The 25,916-nt window shown below is 50.6% G+C and overlaps 6 protein-coding genes across 7 annotated transcripts; 3 read left to right on the top strand and 3 right to left on the bottom strand.

Moving 5' to 3' along the window:
• Nucleotides 1–119: 119 nt before the first annotated feature.
• LOC120953098 (NADH-quinone oxidoreductase subunit B-like) lies at nt 120–1,775 on the top strand. Its single transcript, XM_049607259.1, has one exon. The coding sequence runs from the start codon at nt 450–452 to the stop codon at nt 1,080–1,082; it is 633 nt and encodes a 210-aa protein (XP_049463216.1). The 5' UTR covers nt 120–449; the 3' UTR covers nt 1,083–1,775.
• LOC120950149 (poly [ADP-ribose] polymerase) lies at nt 1,333–5,411 on the bottom strand. The gene is made up of 4 exons (XM_040367958.2): nt 4,968–5,411; nt 4,551–4,896; nt 3,385–4,482; nt 1,333–3,318 (listed from the first exon to the last, which is right to left on the bottom strand). Exons 1-4 carry the CDS (start codon nt 5,224–5,226, stop codon nt 2,019–2,021), a joined length of 3,003 nt encoding a protein of 1,000 aa, XP_040223892.2. The 5' UTR covers nt 5,227–5,411; the 3' UTR covers nt 1,333–2,018.
• A 264-nt stretch (nt 5,412–5,675) lies between these two features.
• On the top strand, nt 5,676–7,334 carry LOC120949436 (SAP domain-containing ribonucleoprotein). The gene is made up of 3 exons (XM_040366740.2): nt 5,676–5,893; nt 6,009–6,102; nt 6,189–7,334. Exons 1-3 carry the CDS (start codon nt 5,864–5,866, stop codon nt 7,058–7,060), a joined length of 996 nt encoding a protein of 331 aa, XP_040222674.2. The 5' UTR covers nt 5,676–5,863; the 3' UTR covers nt 7,061–7,334.
• Nucleotides 7,335–7,546: 212 nt separating this feature from the next.
• On the bottom strand, nt 7,547–9,731 carry LOC120949435 (chromatin assembly factor 1 p55 subunit). The gene is made up of 2 exons (XM_040366739.2): nt 9,222–9,731; nt 7,547–9,102 (listed from the first exon to the last, which is right to left on the bottom strand). The coding sequence occupies exons 1-2, from the start codon at nt 9,241–9,243 to the stop codon at nt 7,835–7,837; spliced, it is 1,290 nt and encodes a 429-aa protein (XP_040222673.1). The 5' UTR covers nt 9,244–9,731; the 3' UTR covers nt 7,547–7,834.
• A 342-nt stretch (nt 9,732–10,073) lies between these two features.
• LOC120951582 (dynein axonemal heavy chain 6) lies at nt 10,074–24,819 on the top strand. Of its 2 annotated transcripts, XM_049607258.1 has the most exons (16): nt 10,074–10,159; nt 10,257–10,525; nt 10,601–10,912; nt 12,168–12,338; nt 12,409–12,860; nt 12,944–13,385; nt 13,458–14,092; nt 14,170–16,015; nt 16,078–17,354; nt 17,416–18,013; nt 18,093–20,456; nt 20,518–20,659; nt 20,735–21,471; nt 21,555–21,821; nt 21,896–24,371; nt 24,447–24,819. In XM_049607258.1, exons 1-16 carry the CDS (start codon nt 10,157–10,159, stop codon nt 24,792–24,794), a joined length of 12,339 nt encoding a protein of 4,112 aa, XP_049463215.1. In that variant the 5' UTR covers nt 10,074–10,156; the 3' UTR covers nt 24,795–24,819. The 2 variants fall into 2 exon arrangements, with proteins under 2 accessions (XP_049463215.1, XP_040226311.2); XM_040370377.2 differs by lacking the exons at nt 10,074–10,159; nt 10,257–10,525; nt 10,601–10,912 and adding an exon at nt 11,682–12,096.
• Nucleotides 24,813–25,769, bottom strand: LOC120951584 (uncharacterized). Its single transcript, XM_040370380.2, has 3 exons — nt 25,491–25,769; nt 25,071–25,413; nt 24,813–24,994 (listed from the first exon to the last, which is right to left on the bottom strand). Exons 1-3 carry the CDS (start codon nt 25,681–25,683, stop codon nt 24,883–24,885), a joined length of 648 nt encoding a protein of 215 aa, XP_040226314.2. The 5' UTR covers nt 25,684–25,769; the 3' UTR covers nt 24,813–24,882.
• Nucleotides 25,770–25,916: the final 147 nt, after the last annotated feature.

The following is a 25,916-nucleotide window of genomic DNA, read 5'->3' as shown; positions in this document are numbered from 1 at the left end:
AATAAGTGAAACATAAGCTCTTCGCATGATTTTGTAAAAAAAACTACAAAGCAATTTATTTCATGAACAAATAACATACAGTGGCGTTACCTGTAGGATCAAATTTTGAGGCTTATTTCACGCAACACAAGCGCGCAAGAAAATAAATTTAAAATACAATTACGATCGTTTGGAGCTTAACACATGTAAACTCAACACAAAAAGCTAATATTAGGCTCATAACACTTATTGTTTTGAAAAGTATCAGAATACCAATTTGTTTGACTGTTCCAATTTATGACTTTCCCAATCTAATCGCGATTTATCGGAGTTACGGTGCGTTACATGCGAGATTATTAAATGACTCACTCACGATAATTACCCCTGCGAACGATATGTGTACACAACATCACCCTGGCCGCACCTATTCTCATCACTAGTACAGACAAGAAACTCCAAGTTGCACGACCATGCTGCCCATCCGTGCGGCGTTCGCAAGAGCCAACGTGTTTACGGCGCACCGTTCCCCGGCCGGTGCAGCCATCGTTCGTTTCAAAGCAACCCTTCCGGTTGTGAGCGGCGGCCAACCACCAGACCCGTTACCATATTCACCGTTCGGAGCGAAACAATCGAACACCGCCGAATGGACCGTGGCCCGTTTGGATGATTTGCTAAACTGGGGCCGCAAAGGATCAATGTGGCCGACAATGTTCGGCCTGGCGTGCTGTGCTATGGAGATGATGCAAGCGGCCGCTCCACGTTACGATATCGATCGGTTTGGCGTACTGTTCCGTGCCTCCCCCCGGCAGACGGATTTCATCATTGTGGCCGGCACGCTGACGAACAAGATGGCACCGGCGCTACGCAAAATTTACGACCAAATGCCCGAACCAAGGTGGGTTATTTCGATGGGCAGTTGCGCCAACGGTGGCGGCTACTATCACTACTCGTACTCGGTGGTGCGTGGCTGCGATCGGATCATACCGGTCGATATCTACGTTCCAGGATGTCCACCGACGGCCGAGGCACTAATATACGGAGTGCTGCAATTGCAGAAGAAGGTTAAACGCATGAAAACGGTACAAATGTGGTATCGTAAGTAATTCTGCGTTGTTTCTCGTTAAGTAGAAGTATTTTTTAAATGTAAGTGTTAGAGTTAACTGATATAAACATTTCGGTACTCGGGCAAGTGTGGGTTAGTGGGGAATCGCATATGAAAACTATCGCATCATGTTTAAAAGTTCAAAAAGATACTCACAAACACCAGGCCTCCCGGACATGATGAGGCAATATTTGGGGAAGCTAAATATAGAATGTTTAGATAAACTCCAACCGTGCCGTGCACATGCTTCCTTCTCTTTGTGTGTCATTCGTTAAAGTTTATTTGCACCTGAACTTCAAGGTCGGTACGCACATTTCGAACAAATGCAATGGAATTACGATAACTGAGATTAGTAGGTGATAATAGCAGATAAAAATTGGCATTCCTCCTTATGAAACTGTTTTAATTTAAACATGTAGGTGCTTTAAGGAGTTGGAAAGTTTTATGCATTGATCTTTAACCATCAAGCGAAAAAGCATTTCTAATCTAAAATGTAATTCCTTGTGACACACTTTTCTGACTAATCCTATTCCTTACTATATTCCAGCAGTTTCGAATTCTGCGGTAACGTGTATGAGTATTCGCTTACATTTATAGTTGGTAATATTATATGTGTCGTATATCTTTCAAATCACTGCATGTGTAAGCCTTTGAAAGTATTAATAAAAATTCAATAAACGGATCATTAATATTACGTTTAATAAAGTGCTTTCTTTAGCCGATTCTTTCATATTTTGGCCTGACCGATTTGGCATTCTATGTATTAGGTATATATATGGAACCAGATAACATATCAAATGTAATGTATGGTGGTATAGAATACAGACAAGAAAACACAAATAATTCTGATGTCGTTTTGTAACGCAAATCAAACAAAGCAAAACTTAACCAATCAAAACCAACTCCCAAAACCTATCCGATGCTTATCGAACCGGCTTTAGTACTTGTACTTGAAGTTCATCTTGAACAGATACTGACAGTTCACCTGTCCCACGTCATACACGATGAACTCATTGTACAGCAGCGAGCTTTTCAGCTTTTCGTTCGAAACGCCCTTACCCATCGGTATCTCGACCCCATCCGGCCGCACATGGGAACCGCTCGGATCCGGCTGAGTGCGCCCGATACCCTTCACGCTGTGCTTACCGGTTGACAGCTTTGTTACGTAGTGTGCCTGCGTATACTCCTGCATGTCACCGAGCGCCACCTCGCACAGCAGCAACAGCCCGGTCGAATCGGTCACATTGGTGCAGCAGTAGTTGGCTGACTTGGACACCATGTCGGCAAAGTAGATACCCTTGCCAAACATGTAACCCGTAACCGGCGCTTCCGGCGGTGCAATCTTCAACCCGTTCGTCAGAATGCCCGCAAAGTTGGTAAGCCGCGAACCGTGCCAGAGCAGCTTGCGGTTGTGCAGCTTCTTGAACGGCTGGTAACGGCGATCCTCGCCCTTGCGCTTGATGCGGAATATTTCCGCCACCTCCAGCTCGTACGTCCGGTGCGTTTCCGCGTGCGTATTGCGCACGTACTGCTCGAGCAGCGCGAACTCTTCCGAATCGCGCGCCATCGGCTCGATGGACGTCTTCAGCTGGTCGTAGTGTGCGTCGAGCGGATTCTTGCCATCCTGGGCCGATTCGTCGCCATCGTTCAGCAGCGAGTACGCGAACTCAATCTCCATCAAGCTTTCGAGCATCGTTTGCTTCTCCTTTACCTGCTCGATCGTATCGAGCACCTTGACGGACGACACGCCAAAGTTGTGCGGAATGTACGAGTAGAACCGGTTCGAGGCGGCTATGAACTCGGCGTTGGAGCCGCCGCTGCCGATGAGGGTGGAAATTTCCGACAGCACCTTCATTGCCGACTGCAGCTGACGCTTCGACAGCTTGCCGAGCGGCATCTTCTCCATGTCCAGCTCGAACTCCATCATTACCCGGTTCATCGCGTCCACGTCGAACAGCATGCGCACGAGATCCTGCACCGCTGGGGCCAGCTTCGACTTGATGCCGCTGTTCTCCGCCAGACGCTTCGTCTTCGTCTCGCTATAGTCGATCTCGATCGGATAGAACGCACCGGGCATCTTGCTGTAGACGGAATCGTGCCGTACCCAGTCGTTGCCGGTCTTCTCCAGAAACAGGTCCTCGAACGCCGACATCGCACTGTCGGCCGAGCTAAAGTTCTCCACCTTGTTACCACCGATCGTGGTACCGATACGACCCCACGCACGGAACAGCCAGTATCTGTGGAAAGGGAACAGACAATTCGTTAGCTATTGTGTTGCAGGGATCGACCCGTCTGGTACTTACTTTTTCTTCGTGTCTCCTTCCAGCACCTGCATTTTGTAAAACGAATTTTTGTCCTTCTGAATGTCAACCTTGTTCAGCACGCAGTTATAGATGACATCATGGAACTTGTACACGTGCGCCTTGTCCGCGAGCCCCGAATCGGGATCAACGACCAGACCGCTCTTCACCTGCAGCTTCATCTTCGCCGGTACGGACTTTTCGTAGATGCTTTTCTTCGTGCGCGATTTGCTCTCTTCCTCCGTCGGGATGCGCTTGAGCGGATCCGAGCCCCAGTCACAGATCGAGCGGCTAGTGATGAACGATATGGCACCACCGCCCACCACATCCTCCAGGAAGTCTTCCGGCACTACCTGTATCTGCAGCTCCTTGGCCTCCGCCATGCGGCTGCCCAATCGCTCCACCTCCTCGGGCGTGGAAATGATGGCCGCCGTATGGCTAGCGATCTTCGTGACCACCTTACCGCCCAGCTTTTGAATTTTCAGCTTCAGCTGATCCTTCGGCGTGGCCGTTTTGCCCAGTATAACGAACTCCATGTCGTACAGCGGGGGCTTCTCGCGCTTAATCTTCGGCTCGGACGGTAGCTCTTCCTCCTTCTTTACGCCCTTCATCACGGTATTCACACTGGGCGGCACGTACCGAACGACACGATCGCTAACGACCGACTTGTACCGTTTGAGGAACGAGTAAACCGACTTTAGCTCTTCCGGAATTTTGGTTTTCTTGCGCGGCGGTGCCTTTTCCGTGTTCATGCATTTCACCCACGCGGACAAATCGCCCTGGCACACGTAGGCCGACTTCTGGAACGCGTACTGGCCGCCACATTTCGAGCAGCGTTCCAGGGCGCCGAACATAAGCGTATCGCACACACGGTCCAGCACCGGATCGTTGCCTTCCGGTATGTCCTGTTTGTTCAGCGAAAGGATTTCAATCAATTCCGATTTCTTTACCCCCAGTGACTTGAGCTTGTCGCGTATCGCGTAGTAAGCCTTCTGCTGTTCCGCGATCCTCTTTTCCTCTGTTGCGTCTGCCGCTTTATCCACCTCGTCTTTCACCTCTTCCTTCACCTTCTTGGCCGGTACATCCTCCGCTTTGATGGCACTGGAAATAGCACGGTATAATTGTGTTAAACCCCAATTAAAAATGCCAACGCTCACAGTGACACTTACGGCAACAAACCCCTGAGAATTTTCTGATCCTCCGGCTTCATCGAGCGGTAGCCAGGCAACGACTCTGCCTTCTCGAAGTAGCCCAGCTCGGAACGGAGCTTTGCAAAACACTCCGCATGGTGCCACAACGGTTGTCCGCCGTACTTCATGCCCACCTCCGTGTCGTACGCCACCTTCTTAATGCGCATCTCGTCCTTCAGGATCTTGATCTCGCACCCCCGACACATGGCCCGTCCCGACGGAGCGTACTCGACTCCGTAATCCTTCAACGATTGGGCTTCCACTGCTGTGCGTTTTTTGCCCTTACCCTTACCCGCGACCGGAACAACCCCTTTGGCAAGCACAGCTATACAGAGAAGAAAATGGTAGCAAACATCAGTCACTAGGGTATCGTCACTCTCCCGGCCCAGGACTTACCGATTGCATCGCGTATTTTCTTCTGATCTTCGTAGCGCAGTGCCTCAATGTTGGCCACATCACCCTCGGTCGCGGGGCGCTGCTTCTTGAAGAAGCAATCGTCGTGGTACCATTGGGCCACCTTGCCATCGTGCATCGGCGACTGGACCATCGCCGCCAGCCGGAGCACATCCTTGGCGATCGCTTGCTTACACAATCGGCACATTGCCCGATTGCTCTTGGAGTACTCCGCCAGAAACGGTAGCTGTTCTGCATCCATTGCTTTCTCTCGACTATCGATAGAACAGTTGGAGCGAACCGTGAATATTGAAACGAACAAGCGACGACGAACAAACACGCAGAAAAAAGACCCTCACAACATGTACGGTGTCTGAATTTACAAGACTTTTCCCGGAACACGAACTGTTGCGGTCGCCGCTAGCTTTGACAGTTGTTGTTGTGGCGGGAAATTGTCAGGCTTCGTTTGTTTGAATGCGCATGTAAACAACGCATTCGCTCGACGGTTTGCGGAATCTTCTGTTTGGTGGATTAGTTCACTGTAACAACATATATCTGGTAGTTTCGCGAGTCGAGGATAAAAAAAATATTTCACTCTCGTATTTTCACTTTGATGACAGAAAATCTATCCTTTTTTCATCCATTCGAAACATGTTCGATTTCCGCACCTCTATTTATACTCACCTTGAGTTTCGAACATGTGAAATGGGTTGTCAAAAATGTCAACTGTAAACAACAATCAAGCCGTAGCGTAGAGATTTCTCTTCGTGCAAAAAAAAAGAATATTCCTATTTAACTAAACAAACTATTGTAACAATAGACGCATACACAGCCAACGCGGTGCTCCCGGTCAACGATCCTTCTTCTCGGCTAAGCAGTATCAGCAAAACTCAATCACGATGAGCGAAAGCGATGTGTCAAAGATGAAGGTAACTAAAGGGACGCCGCCATAGTCGGGAGAGCCATGATAGCCAAGCGCACTGAGGTACACGGACCGTCCCGGTAACACACATTCTTTCCCACGTTGTTTTCCTCATTTTGTAGGTTGCCGATCTGAAAAAAGAGCTAAAGGCGCGTGGTTTGAGCGTGATGGGCAACAAGAACGAGCTAGTGGATCGATTACAAACAGCACTGCTGGGTAAGTCATGACACACGCACACGCAGCACACAGCAGCAACACCTTTTCTACCTGTATCCTTTGCCCGATGCCTTTCACGATTACAGTCGGTGGCGATGTGCTGGAAGATACGGCCAACTCGGAGGACCTGCTGGACGACGACCTGAACGACGATCTGCTGGACGAGGACAAAGATCTCACCGATCCGGTGGCGGAGGAAGACCACATACTGAACTCGCCGACGCCGAGCGATACGCGTAAATCGATTTCACCGGATGAGCCGCGAAAGCCGGAAGACGAACCGACAGAAACGGCGGAGGAAAAGTCAAGCGCTCCAGCCGCGCGTAAGATATCCCTGAAGCGAAACATTTCCATTACCAAGCCCACACTTGCGCCGGAAACGACCGTCGGCAGCGAGGCACCGAAAGCACAGCGACAGCCGTTTTCTTCGGCTCAATCGGCCGGTGCCAGCAACAGTGGCAGCGATGGCGAGCCGGAAAAGAAAGTCGTCAAGCTCGGTCAGCTGACCGCACTGGAGCGGTTGGAGATGAGGGCCAAAAAGTTCGGTTCGGCACAAACAGGCACACCGACCACTACCAGCAGCAGCAGCAGCGCTACCGCAACCGATACTCCTGCCGCTAGCTCCGGCACCGCGGCAACGGATAAAATGCAGGCGCGTGCGGCAAGATTTGGTTTGACCAGCGCCAGCAGCATCACATCCGCCGGCAACAGTACGCCGGCTTCGCTGGAAGCGCTGAAAAAGCGTGCCGAGCGTTTCGGTGGTTCCGTCTCATCCGAAATGAGCAAACTCGAGCAGGAAGAAAAGCTGGCCAAGCGGCAAGCTCGCTTCGGCTTGGCGGCTAGCAGCAGTCCGGCCCCATCGGCAACGGCCAACGGTGCCGGGAAGGTTGCCACCGGTTCGGTAGATTACGCGGAAAAAGCGCGACTCAGGTTGGAGCGGTTCAAATCAGCCGCTTAATTGCGGACGGACAAATGTAGGTTTCCTTTTACCCGATTTTTGGTACGTTCATGCTGCTCTTCATAGCTGTATCCTTGCTACTCCGGTCTCCTGAGAGCGACGAAGAGCGCCATCTCGTGTGTACGAAGAGAGGGGACACGTTAGTGTGCTGAGTGTAGAATAAGACAACTTAATGATGTGTAGCGATCATTGGCGGCAATTGGACGATAATGTGTTTTTATTTTGCAAATCAACTTAAAATAAACATACTAAATCACGTATATACGATAACAAACACACGTGTTTTACGATTAGGAGGGCAAACCAATCCGAAAACGTATCTGTCTTGCTGTTTACTTGTAGCTTTAAGAGCAAATTGTTAGTTTTTTCTCAAACATTCCCCTTTCTCTCGCCCGTTCAACCGTTCTTTAGAAATAATCTGCTTTTTATTGAACATAATCATAATGCTTACATCTGGAAATTGTGCCCAATGAAGGATCGATTAGATTCTAGGTTTTGTCCGTAAAATGAACGTTTTATTTAAAATATTTGCTGGTACAGTAATCCGCACATCCCTGCGCAGCAGTGCACAGGAGCAGAGAATTGCTGCCACAGTTTCCATCGCTGACGGTCGTGTGCACAAGTTAATTAAAAAAAGACTGAAAAATAACATAATTCCCCAGCGAACGCAAAGTGAAGTGTGTGTGTGTGTTTGATTCGCCCAGCAACTCTACCGCCGGGGATAATGCTTCGAATGGTTCACAGGACACAGGAACGGCTGCCGGTGGTGCGTGCTTACGGGGCACCACCCTCGATCTCACTCGCCGGCACTTCCGGATCCTCGTCATTGTACATGTTTTCCGCCATCTGCCACACCTGCATAATGTTGTCCTCCGACACGGAACAGATGACCCACGGTTCGTTCGGGTTCCACGAGAAGTCGGATATCTTGGCCGTGTGACCGCCGTGAATGAACAGCAGCTCCGGCGGACCATCTTCCGCGTCCTCCGCGCTTTGCTCCTCTCCAATCTTCGACAGATCCCACACGTGCAATCGCCGATCGGTGCCGGACGACGCGAGAATCGTTTCGTTGTGCGGCGACCACTGTACCTGGAAAATCTCGTCCCGGTGCGATTCGAACGAGTGGAGCTTCAGCTTCAGATTGCGCAGATCCCACAGCGCCACTGTTTTGTCGGCCGAACCCGTCGCCAGAATGAACTCCGAGTACGGGTTGAAGCTGAGGCAGTTCACCTCGGCCGTGTGCGCATCGACCGTGTGCGACGGTTTCGAGGTGTTGTTGCACCGCGTGTCCCATATCATCAGCTTCTGATCGTCCGCCACCGACCCGAACAGCGACTCGTGCAGCAGATGCCAGGCCACATCCTCCACCACGGCCGTGTGGCCGGTGAAGATGTTCTTCGCGTCGATCAACCGGTGCTCCTTCGGCGTCGCATTGATGTCCCACAGGCAGATCGTATGGTCGTCGCTGGCCGATAGCAGATAGCCGTTCAGGTTCGGGTTCCACGACAGCCCATAGCCCTCCTTCTGGTGGCCCCGCAGCCGCAGATCCGGATGGCACTCACCGCTGGGTTCCGGCTTGCTCGGGTGCTTCGTGTAGTCGAACACGAGCACATCGCTCGACGGCGTTTTAGTAGCGATTACGCACGGGTTCTGTGGCATGTAGCGGGCCCGATTAACCTCGCCCTCGTGGTTAATCTTGATCTCGATCTCGATCTTGCCCGACACCGACCCGAACCCGCCAAACTCGCCCTTCTCGTTGTCGTAGTGGCCCGTATCGAACTGGGCGTCCTCGTTCGGCAGCTGCACGCTCGCAATCAGCAGATGGTTCTGCTCGTCCGATGTGTGCGTGCCGAGGATGAGCCGATGCACCGAGTAATCCTTCCCCTCCGGCTTCGTCACATCCGGCAACCACTGGGCAGTTAGTGAGGGCCACTCGAGCGCGTGTGTCATGACCAGGTCGTACAGGAAGGGCGTGTTTTTCTTCCAGATTTTGTACTCCTCATTAATGACGCGCTCCTCGACCGCATCGTCAAAAGCTTCCGCTGGTGTGAGGGGGGGAAGAAGGGAAAAGGGAAAGTGAAGTTGCACCAATCTACCCCGTCTACTAAGGATCGACCAACAATGGGGGCTACACATTTTGCCCACGGCAGCTGCCACTTACCACCATCAGCTCGATCACCCATTTTGCTTTTCTTCTGATTAGTAGCGGTCGGGAAAGGTCCAAATGGTCTGTCCGCAGCACCACACACTCCCGCCAAATTCCGTTAGGCTTGCAATCGGGAAAGGAAAGGGTTGCTGCCTGCCGTGCGAATCCGGCCGGTTTTGTGCCAAATCGTTCCTGCTTCTCTTTTCCGACGCTACGTGCGCGCGCGTCTCTCTGTATGTATGTGTGCGTACGTTTGTCAAAGCGGCGTTCACGGCAGTTCACGGAGCCAAAATGCCGATTGCAATTTTTTTTTGCGGCCCCAACCGGCAACTCTCTCCAGTGGCACACGCCAACGACAAAGCCGTGCAGTTTAAAGCTATTGCAGGCGGTTAGGGACACTTTGTGCAATGTGTTTTACACACTGAATTCGTAGACACGAGCCGCGGAACGAGAATTACGATTTCTGTATACCAACGAAAGCAGCACAGTGGCGCACAAAATGCCGCACTTTTGTTAGGACCAAGATTGAGACGGAAGAGGTACGGTTCTGTCCCAAATGTCAGCCGTCAAATGCTCGCCATACTGTATACAACTTGATAGTAACGCTCTGTTGATGAGCATGATGTAGCATTTACACGGTTGAAATTTATTAGGTCGATGTGAATACTTTTTTGTATTATCTCACATATCTTTAGCTCAACATTTAGAAATTGAATTTAATTAAAAATTAAAAACATTTATAACAACGCACCAAAATGTGTGGGTATTGCTCGCAATCATTTGGCGCACACATTGCTTGTGCGTTACGAAGCGTTACGTATTTTGGTTACCGTTGGCAACAAAACGGACCGAGGAAACGAAGTAAACAAACAAACAGAAACGGTTGCAATCGCAAGGGAAAGAACGGTTCGCTCCTGCCGGAAAATTTTGTGATTTATACTTAACTAATTATGGTAATTATCGAACAATGTCTTCAACTATTTCCATTTCTAAAAGTCTCTTTGAGTGCTACATTGTTTGCTACTGATGTTCTTTTCTATTTGCTTTTAGAACACAAACAGCTACGTCTATTTGGGAGAATGGTACCAGAAAGAGGCGGACCTGAACCGGCAGCTGGTGGTTAGCTTCTTCCCTAGCGATAATTCAGTTGAGCTGGTCGACCTGAAAACAAGGAAAACCTTCCTGAGGCGTACCAAAATCGAAGAGCTAAACGAGAATGACTTCTTCATCGGTGCCAAGCTGCTTATTTTTGGCAAACAGATCAACATTCTTGATTATGGAGATGCGAAAACGAGGAACAAGAAGTCCGACGAACAGCTGTAAGTTAGCGTGAAGCTGAAATCGTACGTTATATGAGTATACATTATTTAGCTAATATTTTCTCCATCCGGCAGATCGTTTGGGCTGATAAAAGCGGAAGCATTGCTACATATCGGCGAAATACTGACGAAGATACACAAGGCAGGATTGGGCGTACGTCGGCTGGCGATGCTGAAGATAGACGAAAACTATTCCTCCATGCTGAAAACCGTGCGCTCAGAAGCCTCGAGCTTGAACTACCTGATGGACTGTATGCCAAGCCAATCGTTTGTCGCGCTCGAGATTATAGGGAACAATGCGTACAACCAGTACCGGGAGCTATGCGGACCGGAATCCATTGCGGAGGCAAAGCAGTGTGCTCCGAACAGTTTCCGGGGACTATACGGGTCCGATGTTTACTGCTCACGTTCAGCAGACGATGCGGCAAATGTACGAACTCGTTCGACACCAGTGGGGAAACATGTTATTTCCGATGCAAAATAATTGTTAACGTTTTCTATTATCAATTGCAGGAAGCTCGTTTCGTATTTTTAAACAACGATATTAAGCTCGTACTGCGTTCTTCGGCCCTTTACACAAACAGCACACTGTGCATTATCAAACCGCACGCCGTGCGCGAAGGCAAAGCGGGCGAAATTATTACGGAAATTTTGCGCAAAAAATTCACCGTCACCGCAATTAAGATGCTCCGATTCGAGCGTCCCAATTGTGAGGAGTTTCTGGAAGTATACAAAGGAGTTGTGCCCGAATACGAGGTACGTGGTGGAATGGTTTCATTCGAACGAGACGAACAAATAATAGTTTTAACGCCATTTATTGCATTTCTTTCATGTAGTCCATGGTAATGCAGATGATCAGTGGCGATTGTATGGCGTTAGAAATCATGAACAAGTTTGACGATAACCGCAGCACCTACCAAAGTTTTAGAGACTTTTGTGGTCCGGTTTGCCCGGTAAGTGGCGAATCATTCAACCGATATATGAATCAGTTAATTACAAAAAAAAATCCTTTCCTTTTACAGGAGGCAGCGAAACTCACCCGACCTCAAACGTTACGTGCCCTGTTCGGAAAGAATAAAGTAATGAACGCCGTACACTGTACCGATCTGGAGGAGGACACTACGCTTGAGTTGGAGTACGTTTTTAAGTTTTTAAATTGAATGTCTGTAACACGTGGTGTGTGATGTGTGAAGAGCTCATTCCGTCCAAATTGATGTGTAATTTTAATATGCTTCATCGAAGTGTTTGTGTTTGTGTGATCGTCTCTGAAATAAACTGTATTTTGTCATTTTATATATCTGAAAGCGTTTTAACAGGTGGTTTAATGCCACTCGGCGTAACAACGTGCTAGGTAACCAAGACGCCATTGCTATGTACAATCGTACAGGGGAAGTGGTACCGTTGCCATGGAAGCTATGTACGGCATTTAAACATTTTCAGTAAGTATGCATGAAACATGTCAGCCAGTCTGAAAGACGTATTCCAATCGAAATGAGTAAACCGGCAGGACAGAAGAAATTAAAGTCGGCTCTAACGAAACCAAAAGCCGCCTTTACATTCGCGTTGAGTGAGTAAGTATTAAGGAGAAGCTATTATTTTTGTTGATCACATGCAAGAGTTCCGTTTCCCAATGCCTGCACAGTGAACGGAGAAAACGGATTGCGGCCCGTACCCGGCAGCTCAACAAACCCGTACTGATTGATTTGGAGGCGCTGATCCAGGACAGGATCAAGTGCTTGAAGGACAACAGCTTCGTATTCCTAACCTATGCTTATTCCAAAAACAGCGAACATTTCACACCGTATAGTTTTCTGTAAGTTTTTGTCTACTAATTTTGTTAAGAAGCTATCCTAACTTTTGCACCCATTTTACGCGGTCCTCAGGGAGGTTCCATTTAGCAAGGCCGACAAACATGAGTACTTTACCGTGAGCCGGCACGGCGTAACATACTGGAGCGATTCGGAAAATCATTTTACCGCGCTCGATGCATGGCTGGCCGACTATCGCAAGTACCGGCGGCTTACGGAGCTGGGCTTTTTCAAACACTATCGCCTCGCGAAAGCGTTCCGCCTCTGGCTGCGCAACATTCAGTGGTACAAGTATGAGAACGCGCGCCAAAAGATTGCTGCCAGTGCATTCGTCGTCCTTCCGCGGCTGGCTAGAGCGTTGCTGACGATGCAGGATGAGTACGTGCAGCTGGTAGGGTTTCGGTTTTTCGACGTTTCCGTGTCGGAAAACTGGCATCTGCCTTACTTTATCGAGACGCAGATGACCACCTTCGAGCAGGTGCGCGATCTGCTTCAGCAGTTGCGTGAAAAGATGCGTAACGTTCTATGTAAGCGATGGGCCGGGGAGTATTGCGTACGAGGGAGTTTCGCAAATTGCATACATTACACGAAATTCTACATTTGTTTTCAGATGATGCATGCTGCAACACGCTAATCGATCGTGGCTTTTCACCCCAAGACGAAGCGATTAATGTGACCAACAAAAAGAAGCTTAAGGACATGATGAGCTTCACCGAGCGTGCTAATAAGCGCAAACTGTGCGCACTGTTGGCCCGTTTTCTGGCGTGTGCCGATCAGAAAATGATAACGCTGCTGCATCAAATTCTACGCGAGTCGTTCAAAAATTTGGCCAACGTTTTCTCGGTTTTTATGGAAGAATGCGCAACGGACGGGCACACTTCGAAGCCGCCATTCATGAACGTGGAGCTGGTGCTGAAACCGACACACATCGATCTGGATCCATCGCGCGAAGTGACCACACGAATGCTGGAAGACTTGAGCAATCTGGTGATGCGTACGGTCTACAAGATTGATCGCTTTCAAAGTGATCCATTTTTCGATGTCTATACGGAGTAAGTTTCTGAGCTTAGAGCGAAAGTTTGAAGACAGTCTCTCTCTATCTGTTGATTTCTTCAAATTTCCAGGCCAACCATAATGGGAAGAAAGGAGGACCGGCTGTGCGGCAACCCTCCCAGTCTGGATTTCATCATTTACAACGATACGCAGCTTACGTACGATATGAAAACCATCTTCGATGGCATTATCGTAGCGTACAACAGTGTCGACGAGTACGTGATACAGTTCGATCGGATCCGCTTATCGTACCAGGAGAATCTAGCCGTCGATCACGACGTGATCAGGGGAGAAACGAATCTAGAGGTGTTGCGAATGTACTGTGAACGGTTCACCAACCAGATGGCAGACCTGGAACAGATACAGGAGTCGCATCCGCTGGGGCTGCTGCAGGTGAAGCAGGTTGCGTTTCGTGAGGAGATCACACCCATCTGCCAGCAGCTGCTGGCGGTGCTGGACGAAACCATACCCCGGTTGGCAATGGAGAAGATCAACTACGTCGAGCAGAAGGGCGAAGAGCTGCAGACGAAGCTGCTGATTGTGCCGGAGGAAACTAATCACTACATCTACTACTTTAATCATATGGAGGTTTGCCACGAGCATGTCGCAAGTTTGCAGAAGGAGCTGAACTATGCGTACGAGGCGTTAAAAATTATGAAAAAATATCATGTTACCTTCCGCGACGAGGACAAGGATAAATATTTGGGTAAGCCTAGTCTGAATGTGTCGCCGTCAAGTATTCGTTTAAAACTATTAACCTTTAACGACTGTATATCGTTCCAGACATGGAAGAATTTCTTAACGAAATCAGCGTAACTCTGGAAACTAAACGAGCACAAAAGCAGGATTTGATCAACAAGTTTGACCTATGCCTGCAAGCGGATATCACGAAAATATTCTCCGAAGTTGAAGATATCCACGAGGAGGTCCTGAAAGAATGGTTACTCGATCTTGGCTCCGACCCAGCGCTCGTCCGCGACTGTTTGATTGACCTGTCCGAACGGTTAACGATGTGCCAACGGAAGGCCCAGGAGTATAAGAAATATCAGAAAGAGTTTCGCCTCGAAGTGACACGGTTCGAAAAGCTCGATCAAGTTATCAATGAGGTAAAGCTGCGTCAGATCCTCTGGGACAGTGTGCAGCAGTGGAAAGAGTCGGTGGAGATATGGAACGAAATACACTTCAACGAGCTCAGCATGGATGAGGTGGAAGCGTTGAATACGAAAATCCTGAAAAACTGTGCCATGCTCGACAAGAACCTGCCGAAGAATGACATCATCCCCAAGCTGAAGGCTGAGGCGGAAGAGTTCAAAGACAAAATACCGGTGCTTGGGTTTTTGCGCAACCCCGCACTCAAGACACGGCACTGGATCAAGATCGAACAGATACTGAACCGGCATCTCGCGGAGGAGACGGAAATTTACCTCCACACCTTCGAGGACGCGAACGCATTCGAGGAGGATATAGCGGCCGAACTGATGGAAGTGTCCAACATGGCCAGTGCCGAGGCGGGACTGGAAACGCTGCTCAACAAGGTGGAAAACGCCTGGAAGGAGCTGGAGCTGACCGTGATCAGTCATCGCGACCATCGGGACGTGTTCGTGCTAGCAGGGGTCGACGAAATACAGACCGTGCTGGATGAGTCCAGCATTAACGTTACTACGGTGGCCGCCTCCCGGCACGTCGGCCCCATCAAACCCAAGGTGGACGATTGGGTCTCTCAGCTGGACCTTTTTTCCCGCACGCTCGACGAGTGGACGCAGTGCCAGCAGTCGTGGATCTATCTGGAGGCGATATTTTCCGCACCCGACATTCAACGCCAGCTGCCGCACGAAACGCAAATGTTCCTGCAAGTCGACAAAGCGTGGAAGGATCTGATGCGCCGCACGCAAAAGGCACCCCTTGCCCTGGCAGCGATGACGGCCGAGGGAGTGCTGGAGCAGCTGCAAATCAACAACGTGCTGCTGGAAAAGGTTACCCGCTGTCTGGAGGCGTACCTGGAGGTGAAGCGTATGGCGTTCCCGCGGTTCTACTTCCTGTCCAATGACGAGCTGCTGGAAATATTGGCCCAAACGAAAAACCCGTACGCGGTACAGCCGCACCTGTCCAAGTGCTTCGATGCGATTGCAAAGATCGAGTTTGGCAAGAAGAAAACCGAAACGGGCGAATCGGTTATGACCAACGACATTATAGCGATGATCTCGCCGGAGGGTGAGCGGCTTACGTTCGGTGTCGGGCTGAAGGCTCGCGGTGCGGTCGAGGATTGGCTTTCGAAGGTGGAAGAAGCGATGTTCCTAGCGGTAAAGCGTTACATGCGCCACGGTTATCGTGTGTACGGGCTGAAGGATCGCTCGTACTGGATGCAGGAGCAACCGAATCAGGTCGTACTGACCATCTCCCAGCAGCAGTGGGCAGCGGACGTCCATGCCATCCTAGAAGCGGGCGGCAATGTGGACAAAGGCATGGAGGAGTTCCACGACAAGCTGACGAAAAACTTAACCGTTTTGGCTGCGATTGCACGGACCAAAATTTCCAAACTTGTCCGGAAGGTGCTGTGCGCACTGATCACCATCGATGTGCACGCGCGTGATATGATCGCGGGCATGGTAGCAAAGCGAGTGCAAAAGTCGTAAGTATCTTTGAATTACTTTGCTTGGTCTGCGTGTATCTAAACATATCCCTTTTTTCCAGGACCGATTTCGAATGGTTGAAAATGTTACGCTACTACTGGATGCCGGAAACGGAAGTGATAGAAACGAAAATGGCATCCGCCAATCTGCCCTACTTCTACGAGTATCTCGGTGCCGGGGGAGTGCTGGTAATAACTCCGCTCACCGATCGCTGCTACCTCTGCCTAATGGGCGCACTGCAGATGGATCTCGGTGGCGCTCCGGCTGGTCCGGCCGGTACGGGCAAAACGGAAACGACCAAAGATTTAGCCAAAGCGCTCGCCATCCAGTGCGTGGTGTTCAACTGCTCCGACGGGTTGGATTACAAGATGATGGGACGATTCTTTACCGGGCTTGCCCAGTCGGGCGCGTGGTGCTGCTTCGACGAGTTCAACCGCATCGATATCGAGGTGCTTTCGGTCATAGCTCAGCAGCTCATTACGATACGCAACGCCAAGGCTGCCAAAATGAAACGCTTTCTCTTCGAGGGGCGCGAAATCCGGCTAAAGCCTTCCTGTGCCGCCTTCATCACGATGAATCCCGGGTACGCCGGAAGAACGGAGCTGCCGGACAATCTGAAAGCACTGTTTCGGCCAATTTCCATGATGGTCCCGGACTATGCGCTCATAGCCGAGGTTATACTGTACTCGGAGGGTTTCGAAGGGTCGAAGATACTGGCCAAAAAGATGGTCCAGATGTACAAACTATGTAGCGAGCAGCTGAGCCAGCAGGATCACTACGATTTCGGTATGCGCGCGGTCAAAAGTGTGCTCGTCATGGCGGGTGCACTGAAGCGCGCCTCGCCCGATCAAGCCGAAGACGTCACACTGATTTCGGCGTTGCGTGACTCAAACTTGCCCAAATTTTTGGCCAATGATGCGGTGCTCTTTAACGGAATTTTAAGCGATCTTTTCCCGGGCGTGGATTTGCCCGAGCCAGAGCGCGGAGAGCTGCAGCAAGCCATCGAGCAGTGCATGATCGATCGGAACCTGCAGCCCGTGCCGGAGTTGGTGCTGAAGACGCTTCAGCTCTACGAAACGATGGTAGTGCGCTGGGGCGTTATGCTGGTAGGGCCTACGGGCAGTGGCAAAACGACCGTACTGCACATACTGGCGAATGCGTTCGAGAAACTGCACGCCGAAAACGCCCCGGGACCACTGTACCGCCCAGTGCGCATACAAACGCTTAATCCCAAAGCCATCTCGATGGATGAGCTGTACGGGTTTGTGAATCTGGCGACAATGGAATGGCGCGACGGGCTGCTCGGTATGGCCATCAGATCGGCAGTGATTGTGACAGGTTTGTTATTTGATCGTTTTGTCCCTTTGCTACCATTTCTTATCAAATGCTTCCTTCCCAGACGAAATTCACCAATGGGTTGTTTGTGACGGTCCCGTGGATGCGGTATGGATTGAAAATTTGAACACGGTACTGGATGATAACAAAATGCTCTGTTTGGCCAACTCGGAACGCATCAAGCTGACCAGCTGGGTGCACATGGTGTTCGAGGTGCAGGACCTGGCGCAAGCTTCTCCGGCCACCGTCTCCCGCTGCGGCATGGTGTACATGGATCCAGTACACCTCGGATGGTCCTCGATCGTGAAATCGTGGCTGAACACGGTCCAACATCTTCACCTCGATGGCGACTTAAAATCGCACATACTCTCACTGTACGAGCGGCACTACGAAACAGTTACGAAATATTTGCACCGCAACTGCAAGTGGAGCATTCATCAGGTCAACATAAGCAAGCTGACGATGATGACCAAGCTGCTCTATCTGCTGCTGCAAGAAACCCAGGGATTGCACCTGATGGAGCGGGGCGAGGCGAAGCATTACATTTTTAAAATGTTTACCTGGAGCATGCTCTGGTCGTTTGGCGGTAACTTGCTGGACGAGTCGAAAGCTCAGTTCGAGCAGTACTATCGTACGCTGCAGAACGAGGAAGAAATTGGACTGTAAGTATTGACGCCTTTTTTTGACAAAAAGTTAATTTAAATGTAAACCTCTTTTTGTGCAAAAAAAAATCTCCAAAAGATTACCCAAGGATACGCTCTGGGATTTTCGCATCAACACGAAAACGCGCACCTGGGAAAGCTGGAATGCGATACACCCGAAGTTTGTCTACAACCCTTCGGTGCCCTATTTCGATCTGCTTGTGCCCACGCTCGATACCACCAAGTATGGGTTCGTGGCCGAGATGCTGCTGCAGCATCAATACCCGGTACTGTTTACCGGCGACACCGGTGTGGGCAAGTCGGTCCTGGCGCGGGAAATTCTTAACCGCCTGATGCAGCGTGACGTGATACCGATCTTTGTAAACTTTTCCGCACAAAGTGAAAGCGCACGCACGCAGGAGATCATCGAGTCACGTCTCGAGCGGCGCAAAAAGACCTTGCTTGGGGCGCCCATCAACAAGCGAATCGTGGTGTTCATCGACGACGTTAACATGCCCAAGCTGGACCGTTACGGAAGCCAGCCGCCGATCGAGCTGCTGCGCCAGTTTGCCGACTTCCGCGGAGTGTACGATCGGGAAAAGATGTACTGGAAGGACATTGTCGACGTGACGCTTGGGGCTGCCTGTGCACCGCCCGGCGGTGGCCGCAACGTGCTGACGGCACGCTTCATCCGTCACTTTGCCCTGTTTTCTCTGCCCTCGCCGAACAGCGATACGCTGAAGACGATCTTCAAGGCAATTTTGGCCGGTTTCTTGAGCGAGTTTAACATGGCGATACGTCCCCTGGCTGAACCGATCGTTGAGACGGCCGTCGCCGTGTACGAGCGCATCTCGGCCGAGTTGTTGCCCACGCCGAAGAAATCACACTACGTTTTTAATCTGCGCGATTTATCCAAGTGTGTGCAGGGCGTGCTGCAGGCGGACTCGTCGGCGTACATCAATCCCATGCAGCTGATGCGTCTGTTCTATCACGAATCGCTGCGCATCTTCTACGATCGGTTGATCAACGAGGAGGATAAGACTTACTTCAAGCAGCTGCTGCAGGACTGTTGTGAAAAGTTTTTCGAAACGACGATCGTGCAGCCGGAGGAGACCATCATGTTCGGGGACTTTATGGTGTTCGGCCAGGCGCCGGAGGATCGCGTGTACGAGGAGATTAAGGAGATGAAGAAATTGAAATCGATTTTGCTGGACTATTTGGAGGACTACAATGGCACTGTGGGAACGGAGATGAATCTGGTGTTCTTTGCGGACGCCGTCGAACATATCGTGCGGTTGGCACGGTTGTTGCGCTCGGAGCGTGGCAATGGGCTGCTGGTGGGTGTATCTGGAATGGGAAAGCAGAGCCTGGCAAAGCTGGCTGCCCACATCAATGGCTACCAGTGTCATCAGATAGCGCTGCGGCGGGGCTACGATCACAGCTGCTTCCATGAAGATCTTCGCCGGATCTATTGGATTGCGGGAGTGCTCAACAAACCGACCGTGTTCCTGATCACCGACACGCAAATCGTGCACGAAGCGTTCATGGAAGACATAAACAACATTCTGAACTCGGGCGAGGTACCGAATCTGTTCGAGGGCGATGAGTATGAGAAGATCATTCTAAACACCCGGCAGCCGTGCATTGAGAGTGGCCATCCGAATCAAACGCGCGATGGCATATTTGAGTTCTTCATCAAGCGCGTCCGGGCCAACCTGCACGTCATCATGTGCATGAGCCCGGTGGGCGATACGTTCCGCGGGCGCTGTCGAATGTTTCCTTCGCTGGTGAACTGCTGCACGATCGACTGGTTCGTGAAGTGGCCGGCCGAGGCACTGCGCAGCGTCGCGATCGGCTCGCTAAAGGATGTCTCCGACAACGAGGTGCAGTGCAAACATTTGGCCCAAATCTGCGTCATGATACACGAAAGTGTGGAGAGCATATCGGAGCGGTTCTATCGCGAGATGCGTCGCCACTACTACACCACGCCGAGCAGCTATCTGCAGCTGCTGAACCAGTACCGGGTACTGGTACAGAAGCGGGTCGACTCTATTATACAGAAGAAGGATCGCATTGCTAACGGGTTGAGCAAAATTCTGGAAACCAACCAAGTGGTGGCCGAAATGGGAGAGGAGTTGAAGAAATTCGTGCCGATACTGGAGGAAAAGTCGAAAAACATGAAAGAGCTGTTGGCCAAGCTGGACAAGGACAATGCAATGGCGGAGAGTGTGAAGAAGAGTGTGGCCAAGGATGAGGCCGAAGCAAAGATTAAGGCGGCCGAAACGCAGGAAATTGCCGACGAGGCGGCGAAGGATCTGGAGATCGTACTGCCCACACTGCAGGCGGCCCAGGACGCGCTGAAATCGCTCAACAAAAATGACATCAACGAGCTGCGCGTCTTCCAGAAACCTCCCAAGCTGGTACAGTTCGTAATGGAGGCGGTGTGCATACTCCTCGGAGCAAAGTAAGAGATTGATCGGATATTTCGTACGCTTGTATCGTCACAAATTGCGCTCTATTTGCAGGCCCGATTGGAACACGGCTAAGGTGGTGATGTCGGATGTAAACTTTTTGAAAAAACTGGAAGATTACGACAAGGAACACATACCAGAGGCCATTATCAAGAAAATTAAATCGTACGTCGATCACAAAGATTTCCAGCCAGCGGTAAGTGAGAATGGAATCACGTGCTTAAAATTCGCTTAAATTTATAAATTACTCTCATTTTCCGAATTCTTGCAGACTATTGAGAAAGTATCCAAAGTAGCTAAATCGATGTGCCTCTGGGTGATTGCCATAGAAAAGTACGCCAAAATCTACAAAGTAGTTGAGCCAAAGATCAAGCGACAAAAAGCGGCCGAACAAGAGCTGGGAGAAGTGATGCAGCTGCTCAAGTCGAAGCAGAGCGAGCTGGCCGAAATCGAAGCGAAAATAACGATGCTTATGGCAAACCTGGAAGAGAAGAAGCGCGAAATGAAGCTGTTGCAGGATCACAATGATCTTACCAGTGCCCGGTTAAATCGCGCCGGCCGACTAACGTCGGCCCTGGCGGACGAGGAAGTACGCTGGCGCGAAACAGTGAAGCAGCTGACGGCGGAACATTTTGCGGTGCCCGGGGATGTCCTGGTGGCGTCGGCATACGTTGCCTATTTGGGTGCGTTTCCGATCGACTACCGCCGCACGCTGTCCGAAATCTGGGTGTCGGAGTGCAAGCGGTTAAACATTCCAAGCAGTCCCACCTTTAGCTTGGTGCAGATTCTGGGCGACTCCTATCAGATACGCCAGTGGAACATGTACGGATTGCCGCGCGATGAAATATCGGTGGAAAATGGAATCATCGCAACAGAGGGTGGCCGCTGGCCGCTGATGATCGATCCGCAGGAACAAGCGAACCGCTGGATACGCAGCATGGAGTCACGGAACGAGCTGCGCATAATTAAGCTGACCGATGGAAATATGATGCGCATTTTGGAAGTATGGTAAGAATTGGTTGATGAAAGCGACCCGGTCGAATGGTCTTTAAGCACTTGTACATTCCTTTATCCCACACACAAACAAACAGCATACGACAAGGGTTTCCAATGTTGATCGAGGATGTGCAGGAGACGTTAGATCCTGTCCTCGGTACGATCCTTATGAAGCAGGTGTTTCTGCAAAATGGTCGACTCATGATCAAGTTAGGTGACGTGGACGTAGATTATGATAGCAATTTTCGGCTGTACATGACCACAAAGCTTCCGAATCCGCACTTTCTGCCCGAAATATGCATTCAAGTTAGTTTGGTCAACTTCCTTGTCTCGCGTAGTGGTCTCGAGGATCAGCTATTGGCGTAAGTAGATAAACGCGTGTGAACGCCTAATGCGCTCATACATCTTATGTTCGTTCCAACTCGCCCTAATTTAGTGAGATCATCAAGATTGAGCTTCCGGAGATGGAAAAGCAGCGTAACGATCTCATCACTACCATCAATGCAGATAAGCAGCAGCTGCTACTGTTGGAAGACAAGATACTGAAAGTTCTGTACAGCTCCCAGGGCAACATCCTCGACGACGAGGAGCTGGTCGAGTCGCTGAACGAATCCAAGGAAATGTCCACCATCATCGCGGACCGGCTCATTGAAACGGAGCGCACCGAGCTGAACATTGCTGCCACGCGCGAAAAGTATCGCGTGCTGGCAGCACGCGGCGCTATCCTGTATTTCGTGGTGGCCTCCCTGTCCGAGATTGACCCGATGTACCAGTTCAGCCTGCGCTATTTCACCCAGGTGTACTGTTCGGTGGTGGAACAGCCGCATGCACGGATGGAACTACCCGAGCGGCTCGCAACACTGCTGGAGGACATTACCTTTACCGTGTTTTCCAACATCTGCCGTGGGCTGTTCGAGAAGCACAAGCTTATATGTGGGTTTTTGGTTGCGTTTGCCATCTGCAAGGAGGCACAGGAGTTTTCCGACGAAGAGTTTAGCTTCATCGTACGTGGGCCTTCGCAGCGAAAGTTTTCCCTCGAGCGGAAGCCATCCTTCCTGAGCGATAATCAGTGGATAGCTTGCTGCTTTCTCGAGGTGCACGATCCGACCCAGTTTGCCGACCTGACTAACCATCTGCACCGATCGCTGATCATCGCGATTGAGGATTTCCGTGAGGACCTATGCCTTGCACCCGTGCCCGAACCGGCAGCGATTGACTGGAACGCTAGGCTGTCAGTTTCGGAGAAGCTAATGCTGGTGGCGGCACTGAAGGATGAATTTTTGGTCATCGCCGTAACGGAGTTCATTCGTCACGCGCTCGGCAAGCGGTACACTGAGCCACCGAAAAATACTAGCCTTGCCTCGCTGTACGCGGACATATCGCCGTCCATACCGCTGGTGTTCGTACTGTCGGCAGGATCCGACCCAATGACGGCGTTGATCAAATTCGCCCAGGAACGAGACTGCGTCGAGCGGCTGCACTCCATTTCGCTCGGCCAGGGACAGGGCCCGGCAGCGGAGGCTTTAATAGAGGCCGGAACTCGGAGCGGCCATTGGGTGTTTCTGCAGAATTGCCATCTGGCAACGTCCTGGATGGAAGCGATGGAAAAAATCGTCAATCGCATCGCAATGGGTTTACAAACGGTCGACACCAACTTCCGGCTGTTCCTCTCATCCATGCCGGTGCGTACGTTCCCGATCAGCGTGCTGCAGAATTCGGTAAAGGTAACGAACGAACCGCCGAAGGGTTTGCGCTCAAATCTCGTGCGCTCGCTAACCGAGCTGGATCGCAGCTGGTTCGAATTCCACGTGCTCGGCGCACAATGGCGTGCGCTCGTCTTCGGTCTGTGCATGTTCCACGGTGTTATCCTGGAGCGGCGCAAGTTTGGCCCGCTGGGATGGAACATTACGTACGAGTTTAGCGAAAGCGATCGCGAGTGTGCCCTCCGCACGTTGGACATCTATTGCGATCGGGAGCTGAGAGCACCGATACCGTGGGATGCGCTAGAATACATCAACGGTGAGATCACTTACGGGGGCCGCGTAACGGACGTTTGGGATCAGCGTTGTTTGCGAGCGATATTGAAGCGCTTCTCGTCGCCGCTGATACTGACCGACGCGTACAGCTACAGTGCGAGCGGATTGTACCACTGCCCGACAGGCGATGAGGCACGCAAGATCGGTGGGTTTTTGGAGTATGCCGGGCAGCTGTCCATACACGATCCACCGGACATATTCGGGATGCACGAGAACGCAAACATCATTTTCAACCGAAACGAAACGTACTTCTTTCTGAACACGCTGCTCGAAAGCCAGTCCGGTGGCGATTCGCTCGGAGAGGAAGCGATGGCCGCCATGGACAAGATGTGTTTGGAGAAAATTGATTCGATACGCAAAGCCGTAGCAACTTCCATCGAGTACGACGAGCTGCATCCAAGCTTGCTGCAACGGGATGCTAAAAATCGCATCCCTTCCCTCACGACCGTTCTGATACAGGAGGTGGATCGGTTCGACAGGCTGCTGTCGATACTGCATGGCAGCCTGCGCGATCTGGAGAAAGCGATCCAAGGGTTTGTGGTAATGTCCGAAAGTTTGGAAACGATCTACCGTGCATTTGGCAACAATCAAGTACCGCAGGCATGGCACTCGAAGGGATACCTCTCGACAAAGACGCTGGCCAGCTGGGTGACCGATCTGCAGCATCGGATCGAGTACGTACAAAACTGGTGCGTCAAAGGGTTGCCCGTTTCTTCGTGGGTGTGTGGTCTGTTTTTCCCGCAATCGTTCCTCACCGGCACATTGCAGACGTACGCCCGCAAGCATAACATACCGATCGATACGCTGCGGTTCGATTTCGAAATTATGAACGTAACGCTACACCAGTCGACCATTTACGAGGAGCGTTCGAAAAAGGTAATGTACATCACCGTGGCGAGCTGTTCAGTGTTGGCTATTGTTATCAACTTTAAACGCCTTTTTTCGTTTTAGGATCCCTTGCAACTGTTTCACAACCTCAATCCTCCCAGTGATGGTGTGTTCATCCACGGTCTGTTCATCGAAGCAGGCCGTTGGGATCACAACGAGGGAGGACTGTGTGATGCCCGGCACAGGGAGCTTATTGCTCATTTGCCCGTCGTTTGGCTAAAACCGTGCACGGATCTGACCGTTGGGCGTCGATACGAAGCCCCACTATACAAGACCAGTGTGCGGGCGGGTGTTTTATCAACAACCGGTCAATCAACCAACTTTGTTCTTTCAGTTCTGCTCGACTCGCAGCTTCCGTCCGATTACTGGATTCTACGGGGAACTGCTCTCGTTACATTGATTACGGATTAACCACAGTAGAAGCTATAGTTTATGCTTGTAACGGAATTATCAAATTTTAATAGTTTTACTATAATAAAAGCTGTAAAGAGATTAGAGTTCATTCACCATTTCCTAGCAGAGTGTTGATGTTGGCCGTCACCTCGTTAACCGCTTTGACCGCATGCGGCGTACAGTTGAGTATTTCATTTGCGACTAGTTTTTGCAGCAATCTGCAACGAATGATCATGTTGTTCGTTAAGCTAACTGAGCCTCTTATACCACACATTGTTGTTAGTTGGTACTTACTCAGTTTTCGTTTGCATAGAACGCGCCTCGGCATGCTTCAGTTCGACGTTGTTCCGCTGGAACGGTCCGGTACGAATGTCAGCACACGCTTTCATTAGTTGCAATTTGCGTGCTTTAAGCTGTGCTAGCTTTTCCGTCAATTCTTGACGTTCACGATCGAGCTGCAGATTGCGGTACTGCTCCTGAAATTGGGAAGCGGACAGCTCCTCTAGATTGCCACCGCAGTACCGTTTTGCTTTCTCCACAAACGGTCGCACTTGCTCGGTGATCTTGCTTTCGATGTACTTGCCGATCGCCATCCGTTCATGGTAGCTTATGTCCACGTTGCGTATGTGATCCAGTCCTGCGCAACGGAGAACGATTGGTTGTAGTCCACAGAGTCGTGCCAATCGTGCAAAGGAAAGATCAGGATGTACTTACCCAAAGGCAGTTCACCTTCATGTTTGTACACGGACAGTAGCGCCCGGCTCTCTATTGATATGGGAGCGTCGGATTGCTTGAGCAAGCCAATGATAAGCGAACTTCGGTAGTACTTTAGCAGTTCCTGGCGTAGCTCGTCATCTTGCACCGCGTTCAGTTCGCTTTGATTCGGTAGGTAACGAGAATCTTCCATTTTGTCCGGAATTTATTTGCAGCCAGGCAGCTCGCGCACCTTTTGACGCGCGTTTTCGGAAACGCTTGTTTTGGTTTTGAACAGGGCTTCCGTTGGGTGCTGCGTGAAACAAGCCCTTATTGTTGGCCTCAATTGACACAACAATAAAACATTAAAATTCACCATTTTTTTTAGATTTCATGATAAAAGGAAGTTAAAAAATAATTCAAAATTATTGATTTGTACAGAAGTAC

This window comes from Anopheles coluzzii, chromosome 2 (assembly GCF_943734685.1).
Source record: "Anopheles coluzzii chromosome 2, AcolN3, whole genome shotgun sequence".
Classification (NCBI taxonomy): Eukaryota; Metazoa; Arthropoda; class Insecta; order Diptera; family Culicidae; genus Anopheles; species Anopheles coluzzii.
This window is presented reverse-complemented; position numbering and strand designations above follow the sequence as displayed.